The sequence below is a fragment of the Rhinatrema bivittatum genome, chromosome 3 (assembly GCF_901001135.1).
Source record: "Rhinatrema bivittatum chromosome 3, aRhiBiv1.1, whole genome shotgun sequence".
NCBI lineage: Eukaryota > Metazoa > Chordata > Amphibia > Gymnophiona > Rhinatrematidae > Rhinatrema > Rhinatrema bivittatum.
The window spans coordinates 32,204,328-32,219,770 of record NC_042617.1 but is presented as its reverse complement, the minus strand read 5'-3'; the positions used below and the strand labels follow the sequence as shown (position 1 = coordinate 32,219,770).

The 15,443-nt window shown below is 45.5% G+C and overlaps 1 protein-coding gene across 3 annotated transcripts in view; it reads left to right on the top strand.

The window, feature by feature from the left end:
* The first annotated feature begins 1,003 nt into the window (after positions 1–1,003).
* LOC115086762 (nuclear RNA export factor 1-like) overlaps positions 1,004–15,443 on the top strand; it is a 433,094-nt gene continuing 418,654 nt past the window's right edge. For 2 of the 3 annotated variants that reach the window (XM_029593058.1, XM_029593057.1), the window contains exons 1-2: positions 1,004–1,243; positions 14,927–15,015. In XM_029593058.1, coding sequence (XP_029448918.1) covers positions 14,927–15,015 — 89 coding nt within the window. In that variant the 5' untranslated portion in view covers positions 1,004–1,243. The remainder of the gene's footprint in view (positions 1,244–14,926; positions 15,016–15,443) is intronic. The other variant, XM_029593060.1, reaches the window with a different exon arrangement.

Sequence of the window (15,443 nt, the reverse complement as noted above, 5' to 3'; positions counted from 1 at the left end):
ATCTTGTAATCCACTGGATTTCAGAAACTGTACTATCCTAGTAGCAATTCCATTAATTAGCTCATTATAGGGTTCAAACTAACCAGCCTGTAGTTCCCAGTAAGCTTACTTTCAGTATTGTGAAGAGGAATAGCATCCAGGGCCGGTGGAAGGGTAGTAGGGTCCTAGGCGACTTCTGACTTTTAGCGGCTCTGCCCCCCCCCGTTTCATCGCTCTGCGCTGCACTGGCCCCACCGGTCTCTTCCCCGACTCCTACCTCATTTGCACCGCAGCCTGTGCTTCTCAGCACAGGCTGCGGTGCTGAGAAGCACAGCTGCGAGCAGCAGCACGTGCTGCTCGTGGCCCGAAAAATCTTTGCTGCGAGGATAGGCTCTGCTCACGGCACCATATGGCTGCTCTTTGGCGCCCCTAAGGGTTGGGGCTATAGGGGACCGCCTAGCTCATCTAATGGATCTGCCTGCCCTGATAACTTCAGTTATCTGAGGCTACTCCCCCTTCTAAAGAAGCATGAAAAGGTCAGCCAGTGTGGCTACTAGGTCTAAGTTCCCTTAAACCCCTTGGATATATCCCATCCAGCCCCACTGCCTATCTACTTTGTTACCTAGCTCTTTACAAACACATTGATTCTGAAAATCGAAGTTTGAAGTTTACCTCACTTCCAATGCTGTATTCATTTTCTGTGGTCCTACTCCTGGCCCTTCCTCAGTGAAGAGGGAACGGAAATACTTGTTAAAACAATTCCACTTTTTCCTTATCACTCTCTACATATTCCTTCCTTTTATCTTTGACCTGGTGGCTCATAGGGCAAGACTAGCTTCATACTGGAAAAGGGCCCTGCACGTGCATGGCTTAGAGAGCACACTGGTCTAGAACACATGTAATCTATTGGCTATTTCAAACTCTTTATTTTTTTTTAAAACTACTTTGAGGACAGTTTTCACATGGGCATCTAAACCCTTCCATAAAGGGCCGGGGGCGAAGAGTGGGCAGAACCTGTGCAAACGTGACTCCCACGGCGCCGCCTCCCGCCCTTCCACGCGGACGTCCAGTCACGTGCTCAGGTTGCCTCGTGCTCAGCTGCCGATAGTCGGCCCGTGATGAGCCTGGCGTCCCGCCTGTCAGTTCAGCTTAAACCTCGGCCCTGTTAGCTGTGGAGCGGGTTTCGGGCGAGAGAGGAGGAGGAGGAAGAGGAAGAAGAGGTGGACGACCAACCACAACATCCAGTTTCATTGCCGGCCGGGAGGTGAGAGTAGCGGGGAGGTTGGATGAAGCGGTTTCCTCGCTCTGCCCGGTCTTGAGCTCTGTTAGGAGAAGGAACCACCATGGGGCGCTAGCATTTCTCTGGCCCCGGTCTCCAGGGCGGAGATCGCCTGACGGTGACGGGGTGGGGGAGCGGTAAGCGGGACCCTCGCATGTGCTTCCCGCCTTGCAGAGCCGACAGGGCGAGGCGTCACGTGCCATCCGGGATTCTCTCTCCCACCTCCCCGCAGAGTGAGCCTGTCGTCGCTCCCCGTGAGTCACCTGTTAAGGCGCTCCGGGGATGAGGTACAGCCAGGACAGTTGGAGGTTGACCTCTCTTTTATTTGGACCAACAAAATTGAAGGGATTTGTATTGCCGTCTTATCGGTCTGGTGTTATGCAATGGCGTTCTCCAAACATAGCTAATGGGGCCACTCGGGAAGTTAATCCAGTGATTCTCAAACTTTGCTGCTGCGGGGTAACTAAAAGTATGACAAGAGAAGCAAATGGGTGATGCCACCTAAAAAGTTAGAGAAACCACTAAACTAGGCATGCATTCAGGGAAGCAGGAGAAAGAAGGGTGCTCGGTGTGATTTGTCTCTGAGCTACAGCAAAGAAGAGAAAAGAAGACTTGGATTAACCTCAGTTCTTGTCCTGCTGAGATGGATTGGTTTATTTAATATTGCCTAGCTTCACATCTTGTGTGTTTTTGAACAGAGAAATTAAATTGAGTGGTGTTAAGAAATGAATTTCGGTGGTGGTGATGCCACTTAAGTCTTTTAAAGAAGTGTTTTCCAGCCTGTTGTATGCCAGGAATTGGCTAGCTACCTTCCTAAATTACTTGGTCTGGTTGCAGAATTGGTAAGTGGCAAAGAGATTGTGAGGACCCCCAGAAAATTAAAGAGAGGACAGTAGGGAAGATATATTCCCTCCCCTGCCTGCTCTTTATTCTCATGGGTCAAGCCTGCAACTGGCCTGCCTCATTTAAAGATGGTAAAAAGAACATCTTTTCCTCCCTTTCCTTGGAAAAGAAAAAAAATACATCCTCCCTTCCAGCCAGCCACCATTTGTTCATTTAAAAAAAAAAATCCCTTTTTCCCTCCCCATCCAGACAATTGCCAGTTAAAAAGAAAAAATGGTCCCTCTTTCTTATCCCCCTCCCCCAAGTCGGCCACCAGTTTGTATTGGGTTTGTAAAACAGGAAAAAAAATAATTTCTTTGCATCCATTCAGATTAATCCAGAACGAGTGGGTTATGCACCTCTACCAGCAGATGGAGATGGAGTAAACCAATGTCAGTTATATATATATCCCCACAGTAACAGCCTGCCAGTATTCTCAGTCTCCAGCAAATGCTGGGCATGTGTCTTCCTACTGAGGATTGCTTCATTTTGAAAAAGGTGAACTAAGGAATTAAATTCGCCCCACTTTTCTGTGGTGATACCAAATGGTCCTTTCCACAGTTGAGAATACCTGAAGTGATTTCTGTGGTCTCTCAGATGAGTACCTTGGTCCGGTAACTGGTTTTCAGCTGGCATGGACTTAACTGCTTAAGCAGCTGAAAGGAAGCAGGCGCAGGAAGCCGAGTGTGGTGGTGACGGCACATGCCCTGTCCTCCCACAGCTGGAAATAAAGCATCTACCTTACACAAATAAACCCCTAAGTATTTTATCTTCTGGGAAGGCCACTTAAAACTTATAAGCCGCCCGTAAATCATTCGCCTGAGATGTGGGAACACTAATATTTAGAATCTCAGATTTGTCCCAATCGATTTTGAAGCCGGATACAGAGCTAAATCTGGAAATTTCCACCACAATCTCCGACAAGGAAGAGGTGGGCTCAATAACCGAAAAGAGCTAGTTTGGATGAAAACTCGCCGATGGCAATGCCTTTTATAAGGGGATTACTACGGATCCGAATGGCGAGAGGCTCCAAAAACAACGCAAAAAGCAGTGGGGACAGTGGACAACCTTGGCGCATCCCTCTTTGAACAGCAAACGTAGTTGAATAGCCCCCATTTATTTTTAAGCATGCCAATGGATTATCATATAATTTAGAGATCCAATTAACAAAAAAAGACCCAAATTTCATGTGGTGAAGTAATTGAAATAAGTAGGGCCGGTGAACTAAATAGAATGCCTTCTCTACGTCAGTAGTTAAGAGCACTGCCAGGTATCTGTCGGTGATGTGCCCACCAAATAAAATCCACGGCTTTTTGAACATTATCCGAAGCCATTCGGCCAGGGATAAAGCCAGACTGATCAGGAAAAATTATATCTCTGCTCACTCCCTTAGCCGATCTGCCAGTATTTTAGCTAAGATCTTTAAGTCTGTTTATTAAGGATATTGGGTGGTATGAACCGCATAAAGTAGGATCGCGACCTGGCTTTGCTAGTATGGTAATTCCAGCTGTGTTGGCAGCTTGAGCTATTGAGCCGGATTCTCTCAGTGAATTAAACATATTGGTAAGAGGGACAACAGCACTTTTGTAAAGGTTTGATAGAACTTGGCAGTGTAGCCATCTAAGCCGGGGGATTTACCCGATTTTAACTGGCGAATGGCATTGTGAACTTCCAATTGGGTAATTTCCTTGTCCAGGCATAACCTGCCTGATTCGGGCAATACCGGTAGAGTTACATCAGACGAAACAGCTATATCTTGATTGCTAATTTTAGCTTCTGCCTGGTAAAGAGACATAATCTAAAAAGCGCTGTCTGGCTGGTACCTGTGCTTTTCAATATATTTATAAATGATCTGGAAAGGAATAGAACGAGTGAGGTAATCAAATTTGCAGATACAAAATTATTCAGAGTAGTTAAATCACAAGCAGATTGTGATAAATTACAGGAGGACCTTGCAAGACTGGAAGATTGGGCATCCAAAATGGCAAATGAAATTTAATGTGGACAAGTGATGCATATAGGGAAAAATAATCCATGCTGTAGTTACATGAATTTAAGTTCCATATTAGGAGCTACCACCCATGAAAGAGATCTAGGCATCATAGTGGATAATACTTTAAAATCGTCGGTTCAGTGTGCTGCAGCAAACAAAAAAGCAAACAATGTTGGGAATTATTAGGAAGGGAATGGTGAATAAAACGGAAAATGTCATAATGCCTCTATCGCTCCATGGTGAGACAGCACCTTGAATACTGTGTGCAGTTTTCTTTTTTTTTTTTTTTTAAATTTGTATTTTATTGGGTTATTAAAGCAATATAACAAGTATGTGTCAATCAGCAAAGACTAACCAATCACAAAATGCATAGTTAGTACTTATATATCCTAGCAACCTTTCAACCTTAAGTTCCAACATAGCTTCAAAACATTTTCAGAATATTTTTAACACTTAGGGGTAGATTTTAAAAGGTGCTCGCGGGCGTTCATGTGCGCATGCTACCTGGCGCGCACACATGTACGCCTGATTTTATAACTTGTGTGTGCAAGTTATAAAATCGGGTCAGTGTGCGCAAGGGGGTGCACAATTGTGCGCCAAGTCCATGCTGAGCCGCACAGCCTTCCCCCCCCCTTCCTCCCTACCTCTTTTTTTTTTTTTTTTTTTGTTTCTTGTTTTAAAACTTACTTCAGCCCCAGCTGCGTGTGCGGCAACAAATGGCCGCCCATGCCCCTGGGCTTTACGCGCGTCACCGGGCCTTTTGAAAATAGGCCTAGCACGCGTAAGCCATAACCTTTTGAAAATCCGGCCCTTAGTGAATACTATGGTAAAAATAATACCTCAGTATGATTTATAAGGTATCCAAGAATTGTACTCACAAAACTCCAGAAGGTTCAGTATACCAAAATATCAATCAAATCAGAAAATGAAGATGATTAACACGCCATAGACTCAAAAATCTTCCCCAAACCCTATGCTCGCTCTCGAAGACATAACATAAAATGTGCGGTGTAAAGAGATTCCACCTTTCGCCTTTTTGCTACGTATACATTCACGTGGTACATTTTTGCAGCTAATTTAGTATAAGGATGCCACAATCTTTCGAATTTGGCTAGCCATTTATGCCTAATTGTAGTAAGATGATTCAAATAGTATAATTTGTGCAGAGGGAAGTTGAGTATCTTTCCAAATAAATGCCATTTCTCCTCTAGCAGCTATAATTATTTGCTGTACAAAGAAAGTCACACTGTGGTCAATTTCAGGAAGAAGAATATTCAAAAGAAAAAATGCAGGATCCTTAAGAATATTTTCTCCTGATATTTCTGCAGTCAAGTCCACAACTGTATCCCAATAAGAAACTGCCTTTGGGCACTCCCACCACATCCCAGCCAACACAATTAATGAGACTCGGGTAGAACTTTGCCAGTCTCACCAGGGGAAGGTACCATCTGTATAGCATTTTATAGCCCTGCTCCACAATAGCAGCAGAAATGCAGCTCTTCGCTTTACTAAGGTAACAGGTGTCCCAAGACCTTTCTCCTAAATTTCTATGTAAATCCTTCTCCCAGTTTACCACATGGGTGGGGGGCTGAGCTGGATCTTTGTTCAATAAGTTATACATTTTTTATATCCCCTTAGTTACAAATTGTGCCTTCTCACAGAATCCCTCAAATAACGATTTACCTTTATTCAAATCTAGCCTCACTTCTTTTCTAGATAAGAACTGGCCCAATTGTAGATAAAAATAGAAATCTGAGGAGTCTAAGAGAAAAGCATTCTTGACACTGTGCAGTTCTGGTCACCGCATCTCAAAAAGGATATAGCTGCACTGGAGAGAGTGCAGAGAATGGAGACTAAAATAAGGGGCATGGAACGGCTGCCCTATGAGGAAAAACTAAAGAAGTTAGGGCTGATCAGTTTGGAGAAGAGATGACTAAGGGGGGATATGATAGAGGTCTACAAAATCATGAAAGGACTTGAACAAGTTAATGTAAATCGGTTATTTACTCTCTCAGATAATAGAAGGACCAGGGGGCACTCCATGAAGTTAGCAAGTAGCTCATTTAAAATTTAATTGAAGAAAATTCTTTTTCACTCAGCGCATAGTTAAGCTCTGGAATTCATTGCCAGAGGATGTGGTTACAGCAGTTAGTGTAACTGGGTTTAAAAAAAGTTTTGGATAAGTTCCTAGAGGAAAAAAATCCATAAACTGCCATTATGGTAATAAGCAATAGTAGCTTGTGATTTATCTAATGTTTGAGTACTTGCCAGGTTCTTATGGCCTGGATTGGCCACTGTTGGAAACAGGATGCTGGGCTTGATGGACCCTTGGTCTGACCCAGTGTGGCATATCTTATGTTATGTTACGGAAGAAGGATCACCTGTTTGTCCTTCTCGGTGGTACTAGACAGGGAGAGCCAGTCTCGCGGGCTACAGTAGCTCACTGGATTAAGGAGGTGGTCACGGCCGCATATGTAGATGCTGGGAAACCATTACCTAGTCAGGTTAGGGCTCATCCACTAGGGCTCAGGCAGTGTCATGGGTAGAAGTTAGATTGTTGTCTTCCATCGACATCTGCCGAGCTGCAACGTGGTCGTCCTTGCACACCTTTTCCAGATATTATCATCTGGCTGTTCAGGCCCAGGAGGATGTGGCCTTTGCACTTGCAGTTTTGACTGGACCACGAGCAGCCTCCATCCCTATTCAGGAGTAGCTTGGGTACATCCCACTTCTGGATTCATCTGACTAGATGCTCAGAAATGAGAAATTTACTACTTACCTGATAATTTCCTTTTGCTTAGGACAGTCAGATGCATCCAGCTTCTTTCCCTTGGCCGCTGAAAGATTGCATAATGATCCTCCTGTGTGCTTATGTGTTTGTTACAGGGATTTCTGGTGTTACTTCAGTCCCTAGACTAGTGTTATATTCTTGTCTGAACTCAGTGATGCCTGTTGGCTGAGTTTGGAAATGATTATCCGTTTTTAATCAGGTTTTTTGCTAGTCGGTCCATAGTTGCCTTTGAAGAAAATACTGGCAGGCTGATGTCACTGCAGGGCTATATATACTATGACGTCAGTTTTCTCTATCTCCATCTGCTGGTAGAGGTGCAAAACCCACTTTTTCTGGATTCATCTGACTGTCCTAAAGAAAAGGAAATTTATCAGGTAAGTAGTAATTCCTCAGTCCTTCCGCTTTCTCTCCTTTCAGCCAGCAGCACAAGTAGAATTAATATCCCAGCCCTGTGGACTTTTTTTTTTCCAGTAGGGGCTGGTCCCAAGGCCCATAATTGGAAGGGGAGTAGCTACAGCTGAATGTTAATGAGCTGGTGTGAGACTGAGCCAGGGTGTGATCTATTCTCAGGCTCTGCAGTGGATTCATCTTCCAGGCTTCTGAACAGGAGGAAGTGGGGCTTATTATAATTCAGTTGCAGCTGATCTATCAGAACTGGGGCCTCAGCACCGTCCCAAGTGGATAAAAAAAAACAGTCTGTAAGGCAAGACAGGTAGGGAAGGTTAGGCTAAGTGTGGGCTGAGGTGCTTCATGAGTGCAGCATGTGCAGTCACATGGCAGGTCTTTCTTTCTTTGCAGTCACTTGCTCTGTGGACGGAAATGCTGCCATGGACCTGTGGTTTTTGAAACTACTTCAAAGTAAAGATTAGGGGTGGAGAGGAGATAGTGACTGGCCACAGAATACTGATGTGGCTCTGGAGAAGAGGGTGAATTAGTAAATCTGGTAGCAAAAGTGAAGAACAATAGCAGCTAAACATCATTATAACTGAGGAAAGAGACTTTTTTTTTTTTTTTTTTTTTGAAACTCACTACTAGAAATAATTCTACAGGCCTCTGTCACCTACTTACCACTCTAATACAACTTTCCCTTATTAATATTGACTCCCAAAAGCTAGTCAAGCAGTATATTGTTAGTCCCATAAAAAGGTGTCACCTTATGTTTTCTGTTTGTTGACCTTTATTCATATGTGCAAAGAAAATCTTCATTAGTGTGTAAAAATGAAAAAGGATTATGGTTCATTAGTCTTGGTTTGACAGTACCACCCACATGTTGCCATAAAAGAGACTTGTCCTGAGATCACTGCTGGGTTACAGATATAGCCCGGAGATGATGCAGTTGGGCACTGGGATTAGATAATTATTTTGTGCTGCTTATTAAGAGAGAGGCATTGATGGGTTAGGTTTTCTGATTTATAATTGTTATAGTGCCTGTTTATATAGTGAACTTGTTGTTTTTTACTTTGGCCTTAGTTAGAATGCTTTCAGCAAGAAATACATACAGTAATATAGTACATAGTAAAAACGATAGTGAAGCAAGGAGGTATAGAATCAAGGTTTGTTTAAAGAGAAGTTTTCAGTTTTGACCAATAATTTGCCAGAGGTAGCTTTCTTTACAGTAACTGAACAGTTAAATGGAAATGGATATTTTATGCAGAAACTGGCACCAGTTGGTTGCACACAACACTCCTCAAGTATAAACACCAAGAGAAAATATTTGATTGTTGTTGCAGTGTTTTTCTGTATTTTCTTAATGTAAGAAACTAAACTTTATTCATGTCTTTGTCACCTTTATTTGTGAACATTGTTCCTTCATACTTTTTTTGATCTCTCAATATTCTTATTTAGCTCACACCTTCTCATTGATAGCTGAAGGCGAGTTACATTCAGGCACTATGTTTTATCCTGTCCTAGAGGGTTTACAGTCTAAGGAGGTAATTTTCAGAAAACTGTATGGCTCCATATATGCACGAATGTAGCAGTTTAGAAATCAACTACAGTATTTTATAACCTGTGCATATCAGGTATGCACAGATTGTAAAATCTGTGAAAGATCATACTTTTCCTATCTATTTTATAAACATACACTTGCATATTTTACTTGCTCACATAAAACCCTAATTTATACATGGAAGTTGGTGTTTAAAACATACATGCATAATTGAAATCACAAATTTGACCATACCAGTCCTCCAGGTCATCAAGACCCTCCTAGTTCTTTAGCCTGAACTCCCCAGTTCACCCAGACTTCCCATCCAACCAAGAGTAGACAAGACAAGTCTGATATAAAGTGTTCCATGGGCTGCTGAGTGCTACTCTCGAAGGAGCCACAACATTTCAAGTCTAAGGAACATGAGTATGAACTGGAGAATTAAACTCAGTTGGATTAAAGCATTAACCACTGCCCTTTGTCCTATATTCCTAGCTTTCATCAATGTGAGCCTACAGACTAGCCTTGGCATTTAATTTTTTTTTGGCCTGGCTGCTTTTCTCTCTCGTTTGGCTTCTAACTCAGTTGGAACCATCCTTTACTGGTGCTGTCATTTTGTGTACATGTATTCTCAACTATCCAGGCTTTTTCACATTTTTAACTCTGTCCCCCCCCTCCTGTCTAGCCTAGCCATTTCTGTGACATTTCTTGGCCAAAGGGATATAGACTACAGAACCTGGGACATGTGAGTCTGGCCTTAGATGTCACTGCTTTGCACTGCTAGTGCACGTTTTGTCAAACTGGTTTTCAGACTGGAAGGCATGTGCACTAATTGAATTCTACTACTGCCAATTTTTAGGGAGGCATGAAAGTTATCCTTTAAGAGGTGAAGAATAATTAACAGTATTGTTGGTACTGGCTATTCCAGTAAGAATGAACTGTAATAGGAATAAATAATAATTTCCTGGCGTGTAGCAGATGGACTCAGGACCAATGGGTATAGTGCACACCTGATAGCAGTTGGAGACGGATCAGATTTCAATCTGATGTCAGTCCTGGTACATATACCCCTGCAGGAAGTGCAGCTCTTCAGTATTTTCCGTCTCCATAGCAGTTCGGGACTCTATGCACGCTCGCACAGCGTTAGAGTAATTTACCAAAACAAGAAGAAATCTTACCTCTAAAGACGAGCCACACTCTCCTGCGGTGACACCCCTTGGGTCTCTCCCCCAGTTGAGAATTCCCGAGGTGATTTCCGCACAACCTCGACGCACCGGAGCACATAACTAAGCCACCCGGGCCCTGTAATTTACGCGCCCAAGCCATGGCACCACCGGAGAAGAAGCTCAAGGCTCAGGGCCTCTGCACAGCATGAAGAGGGCATGGCCCTGTGTATACAGTGCGAGGAGGCCCTGGGGGATTCAGCCCATGGCCCTCCCTAGCCGGTGCCGGGATCCGGCTCCTCAGACAGTACGCTGGACCTCACATCTCCCAGCGAGAACCTCCCTCAAACGGGGCTCCCCAGGGACACAGTGCCTCTTAATATAGACCCAGCATCTATCTCCTGGGTGGAATTTTTCAAAGGCCTGCATACATTCGTCCACATGCAGCCGGGGCCTCCGATAACAAGGCCACAGCCTCCGCCAGAGGACCTCAACGTTCCGGGACCCTCTAGGCCCAGAGAAGTGCCTCCTCTGCCCAGAAGCCCCACCTTCGGGGACACGGACAACTTGGACAAGGATTCAGAACCCCTGGAGGAAGGGGAACTCCCTGCAGGGACCAAACCCCACCGAACCATGAGGCGTTTCTTCACCAAGGACTAGCTTCCAGACCTGGTCACACACAGCTTGAAAGAGCTCACTATCCCGGGCACAAGTGCTGCGGGGGAACCTAAGACGAATCCCCTCCTAGAGGGACTCTGTCAGACCTCCCGTCATTTCCCACTGTTACAAGCCAACCAGCAGCTAATTGACCTGGAATGGGAAGCCCCGGAGATCATGTTCAAAGGGGGGCGTGCCCTGGCAGCCATATACCCCCTGGACCCTGCTGCCAAAGATCTCCTGGCATGTCCAAAAGTGGATGCCATGGTCTGCGTGGTCTCGAAGCGCACTACTATCCCAGTTGAGGGAGGAGCAGCACTCAAGGATGCCCAAGACAGACGTCTGGAATCCATCCTCAAACAGTCCTTTGACGTCTCCGCTATGTCTCTTCAGATCGCGGCCTGCTGTGCCGTGGTGACATGTGCCTGCTTATCACAGATCAGGAACAACACTCCCAGTGAAGCCCTGGAACCAGCAGTATCATTCATCGCGGATGCCGCCTCTGATCTGATGCGCACCGCGGCTAGAGGCGTGTCATCCACCATGGCGGCCAGATGACAACTCTGGCTCCAAAGCTGGTCTGCTGACACGTCGTCCAAAACGAGACTCTCACGAGAAATGCCCTTCAAGGGAACCTTCCTGTTCGGAAGCGAACTGGAGAAGCTAGCCAACAAATAGGGTGAATCCCCACTACCGCAGCTACCGGAGGACAGGAATGAGAGAAACCAGCGACCCTTCCCTTGAACTTCTAGGGGCAGAGGATCACAGCGCTTCAATCCATACAGAAGCACATAACAAGCAGCTCGCCCCGCAGGCAGGAGCCAGTCCTTTCGGAAGAAGCACAACAAAAAAGGAGCCGGCTCGGGTCCAGGTCCCAGCCACACCCCACAATGAAAGTCAGCCGACCCGTCTAAGGGAAGAAGCCATAGGGGGCAGACTGCCCTATTCTACCAAAGATGGGTCGAGAGAACTTTGGACATGTGGGTCCTAGCCATCATTCGAGAGAGATATTACCTGGATTTCCACCACATCCCTCTGGACAAGTTTGTGAAATCCCCCTGCCACGACCCCTCCAAGAAGACGGCAGTGGAAACTATGCCGACCAGATTACTCACCTTAGAGGCTAGAACACGGTGCCCTCGCAACAAATAAATACTGGACACTATTCCCTCTATTTTATCGTCCCCAAGAAAGAAGGGATGTTCCGCCCATCCTGGACCTCAAGTTGGTCAACCGCCACCTGAAGATTCCTCGCTTCCGCATGGAAACCCTACGCTCAGTCATAAGGGCAATACAACCGGGAGAATTCCTTACATCCCTGGATCTGTCAGAAGCCTACCTGCACATTTCGGTCCAAGAGCATCAGCGTTTTCTACGCTTCATGATCCTGGGCCGTCACTACCAGTTCCGGGCACTACCATTCGGGTTAATCACAGCACCCCGGACGTTCACCAAAATCATGGTGGTAGTGGCGGCAACATTGAGGAAGGAAGGAATCCTTGTACACCCATATCTGGACGATTGGCTGATCAGGGCAAAATCCCCAGAGGAAAATCACCAGGCGACCAACAGAGTCAAAACTCTACTGGAGAGCCTTGGGTGGGTGGTCAACACAAACCAGAGCTGTCTGCAGCCCTCCCAATCTCTTGAATTTCTGGGAGTTCAATTTCAACACCAAACAAGACAAGGTCATCCTGATACCAACAAGGAGATCAAAACTGATGACCCAGTTGCGAACCCTGTTGAGCGAACATTGTCCCACAGCATGGGACTACCTCCAAGTCCTCAGCCTCATGGCATCCACACTGGAAGAAGTGCTCTTGGAAAGAGCTCACATGAGACCCCTACGGCGCTCCCTGCTGTCACGATGGAACCCGCTGTCCCAGAACTACATTGTTCGTCTCCAGCTCCTGGACAAAGTTCAGAACCAACTACGATGGTGGCTCCAGGGAGTGAGGCTATCCTCACAGACCTGGATCCTGCTCACCACGGACGCCAGGCTACGAGGATGGGGAGCACACTGCCAGGAGCTGACCGCCCAGGGGCAATGGAACAAAGAAGAGTCGGGATGGAACATCAACCGCCTAGAAGCACGGGCAGTCAGACTAGCCTGCCTATGGTTTGGTCACGGACTCTGGGACAAATCAGTCAGTCATGTCGGACAACGTCACAACAGTGGCCTACATCAACAGTCAGGGAGGAGCCAGAAGCCAACAAGTGTCTCTGGAAATAGATCCCCCTAATGACGTGGGTGGAAGCGAACCTTTTGAGAGATCTCGGCCGCTCACATTGCTGGGAAAGACAAAGTTGCTGCAGATTACCTCAGCAGAGAAAGTCTAGACCCAGGAGAATGGAGATTGTCGACCACAGCCTTCCAGTTGATAGTAAACCATTGGGGAACGGCAAACCGGTCCAACGCCCAAGTGCCCAGCTTCTTCCGCCGCAGACGGGAACCTCAGTCCCAGGGAATCGATGCCCTGGTTCAGACCTGGCCATAGGAAACCCTATTATATGCCTTCCCGCCGTGGCCCCTATTGGGTGGAATCATCCACAAGAGAGAACACAAGGGACCAGAACTTCTAGTGGCCCCGGACTGGCCAAGAAGGCCGTGGTACGCAGACATGCGAAGGCTACTGACAGAGCCCTCTCCCGCTACCACCACACAGGGATCTGCTCCAACAAGAGCCGATCCTCCATGAGGACCCAGCTCGATTCTCTCTTACAGTCTGTCCATTGAGAGGACTTGCCTGAGGAAGAGCGGATACTCAGGGGAAGTAATTGACACCCTGCTCCGAGCACACAAGTTCTCCACATCCCTAAGGATTTGGAGAGTATTTGAAGCCTGGTGTGAGGACTGAGACATCATCCCACGGTTAGTCAAAATTCCCACAATTTTGGAATTCCTGCAGAATGGTCTACAGAAGGGATTGCCTCTCAACTCCATCAAGGTACATGTGGCCGCATTGTCATGCTATGGAACCAAGAGTGAGGACAGTAGCCTAGCCTCTCATCCGGACGTCTCCCGCTTCCTGAAAGGAGTCAAGCAGATCCAACCACCCCTAAAGTGTCCGGTGCCTCTATGGAACCTCAACCTAGTCCTAGACTTCTTAGCAGGAGCCGCCTTCAGACCTCTCCGCGGCCTGTCCCTACAGCTATTAACATTGAAAACTGCCTTCCTGGTAGCAGTCTGTTCGGCCCTCGTATTTCTGAGCTACAAGCACTGTCCTGCCGGGGGCCGTTCCTCAGACTCATTCCGGGAGCCATTCAATTACACACTGTCCCGTCCTTCTTCCCCAAAGTGGTTTCTCACTTCTATCTCAACCAAACCATCTCGCAATTTAACACTTTTTTTCGAATAATAGGACTAGGGGGCATTCCATTAAGTTAGCAAGTAGCACATTTAAGACTAATCGGAGAACATTTTTTCACCCAATGCACAATAAAGCTCTGGTATTTGTTGCCAGAGGACGTGGTTAGTGCAGTTAGTGTAGCTGGGTTCAAAAAAGGTTTGGATAAGTTCTTGGAGGAGAAGTCCATTAACAGCTATTAATCAAGTTTACTTGGGTAATAGCCACTGCTATTAATTGCATCAGTAGCATGGGATCTTCTTAGTGTTTGGGTAATTACTAGGTTCTTGTGGCCTGGTTTGGCCTCTAATTTATTTATTTATTTATTTATTGGTTTTTATATACCGCCGCTCATCAGAGATATCACGTCGGTGTACATAGAACAAAATCCGCAATTGCGTTTTACATAAAACAGTAAGAAAACAACTGAGAAAACTAATAGCAATGTTAATACCAAGTAGGTATGCCATACTACATATGGAGAGAGAAAATCTATCTGTACCTAGAGAAACCATTAGATACACAAAAAAGTGGCAAAAAGATACAGAAATAATCCCAGTTGACTTGGCTGCCCTTGGCCTGATTAAAAAAAACCTTCCAAATGCATCTTGATGTGTTGCCTATATATACTGTATTAGACCCTATGAGCTCCAGAAGGAAGCTCTTTTTTTTTGGCACATTGTAAGTATTGACAAGAGCGCTAGCAGTACATTTGAGAGTTTGAGGACCTACCCAGCATACTGTAACATAAGTTACGGTTAATTCCTGTCATAGTATACACAGATCAAACCTGTTTAGAGATGTTAAACCGAATAGGCTCCTGTGGTAGAAATGTGATCTTGCTTTAAAATGAAACAAGGTGGTTGGGTTGGAAAACTGTAACTCTTGCTAATTTATTTTGTTTGCAGATGGATAATTTTTCAAGAGGTAGAGGCAAGTCATTGATGAAACGTAATGAGATTTTGGAGAGAGTGACTGGGCAACAGAAAATGAAATGGTGAGATAAAATGCAGCCAGTTCAAGAAACCAGGCGTTCTGGATCCATTTTTAAAAGATGTACCCAGCTAACTTTAAACTTCTAAGTTTGAAAATTCCCCCTGTGAAGAGCTAAATGTGTCTGCTCATATTCCCAGAGTGCCAAAATTTGTCAGTACAGAAAAGGAACTTCTTTGGAAGAGTTCTTAGGGTGGGGGTTTAGATTTGGCCAGTTAGTATGTATTTTCAGTACTCACTAGCTAAATTTAACTGAATAACCCCAGTCATGCAACTGGCTGTCCGAAATCTAGCTGGACAAATTGTGCTCATCTAGATTTTAGGAGAATTTTCAGTCGTAGAACTAGCCGGCCACTGCTTAGCGGCTTTACAGAAATTTGATCTATTTGTAAAGAGTGGGAGAAGTTTCTCTGCCGTCTGAAACAAGCATAT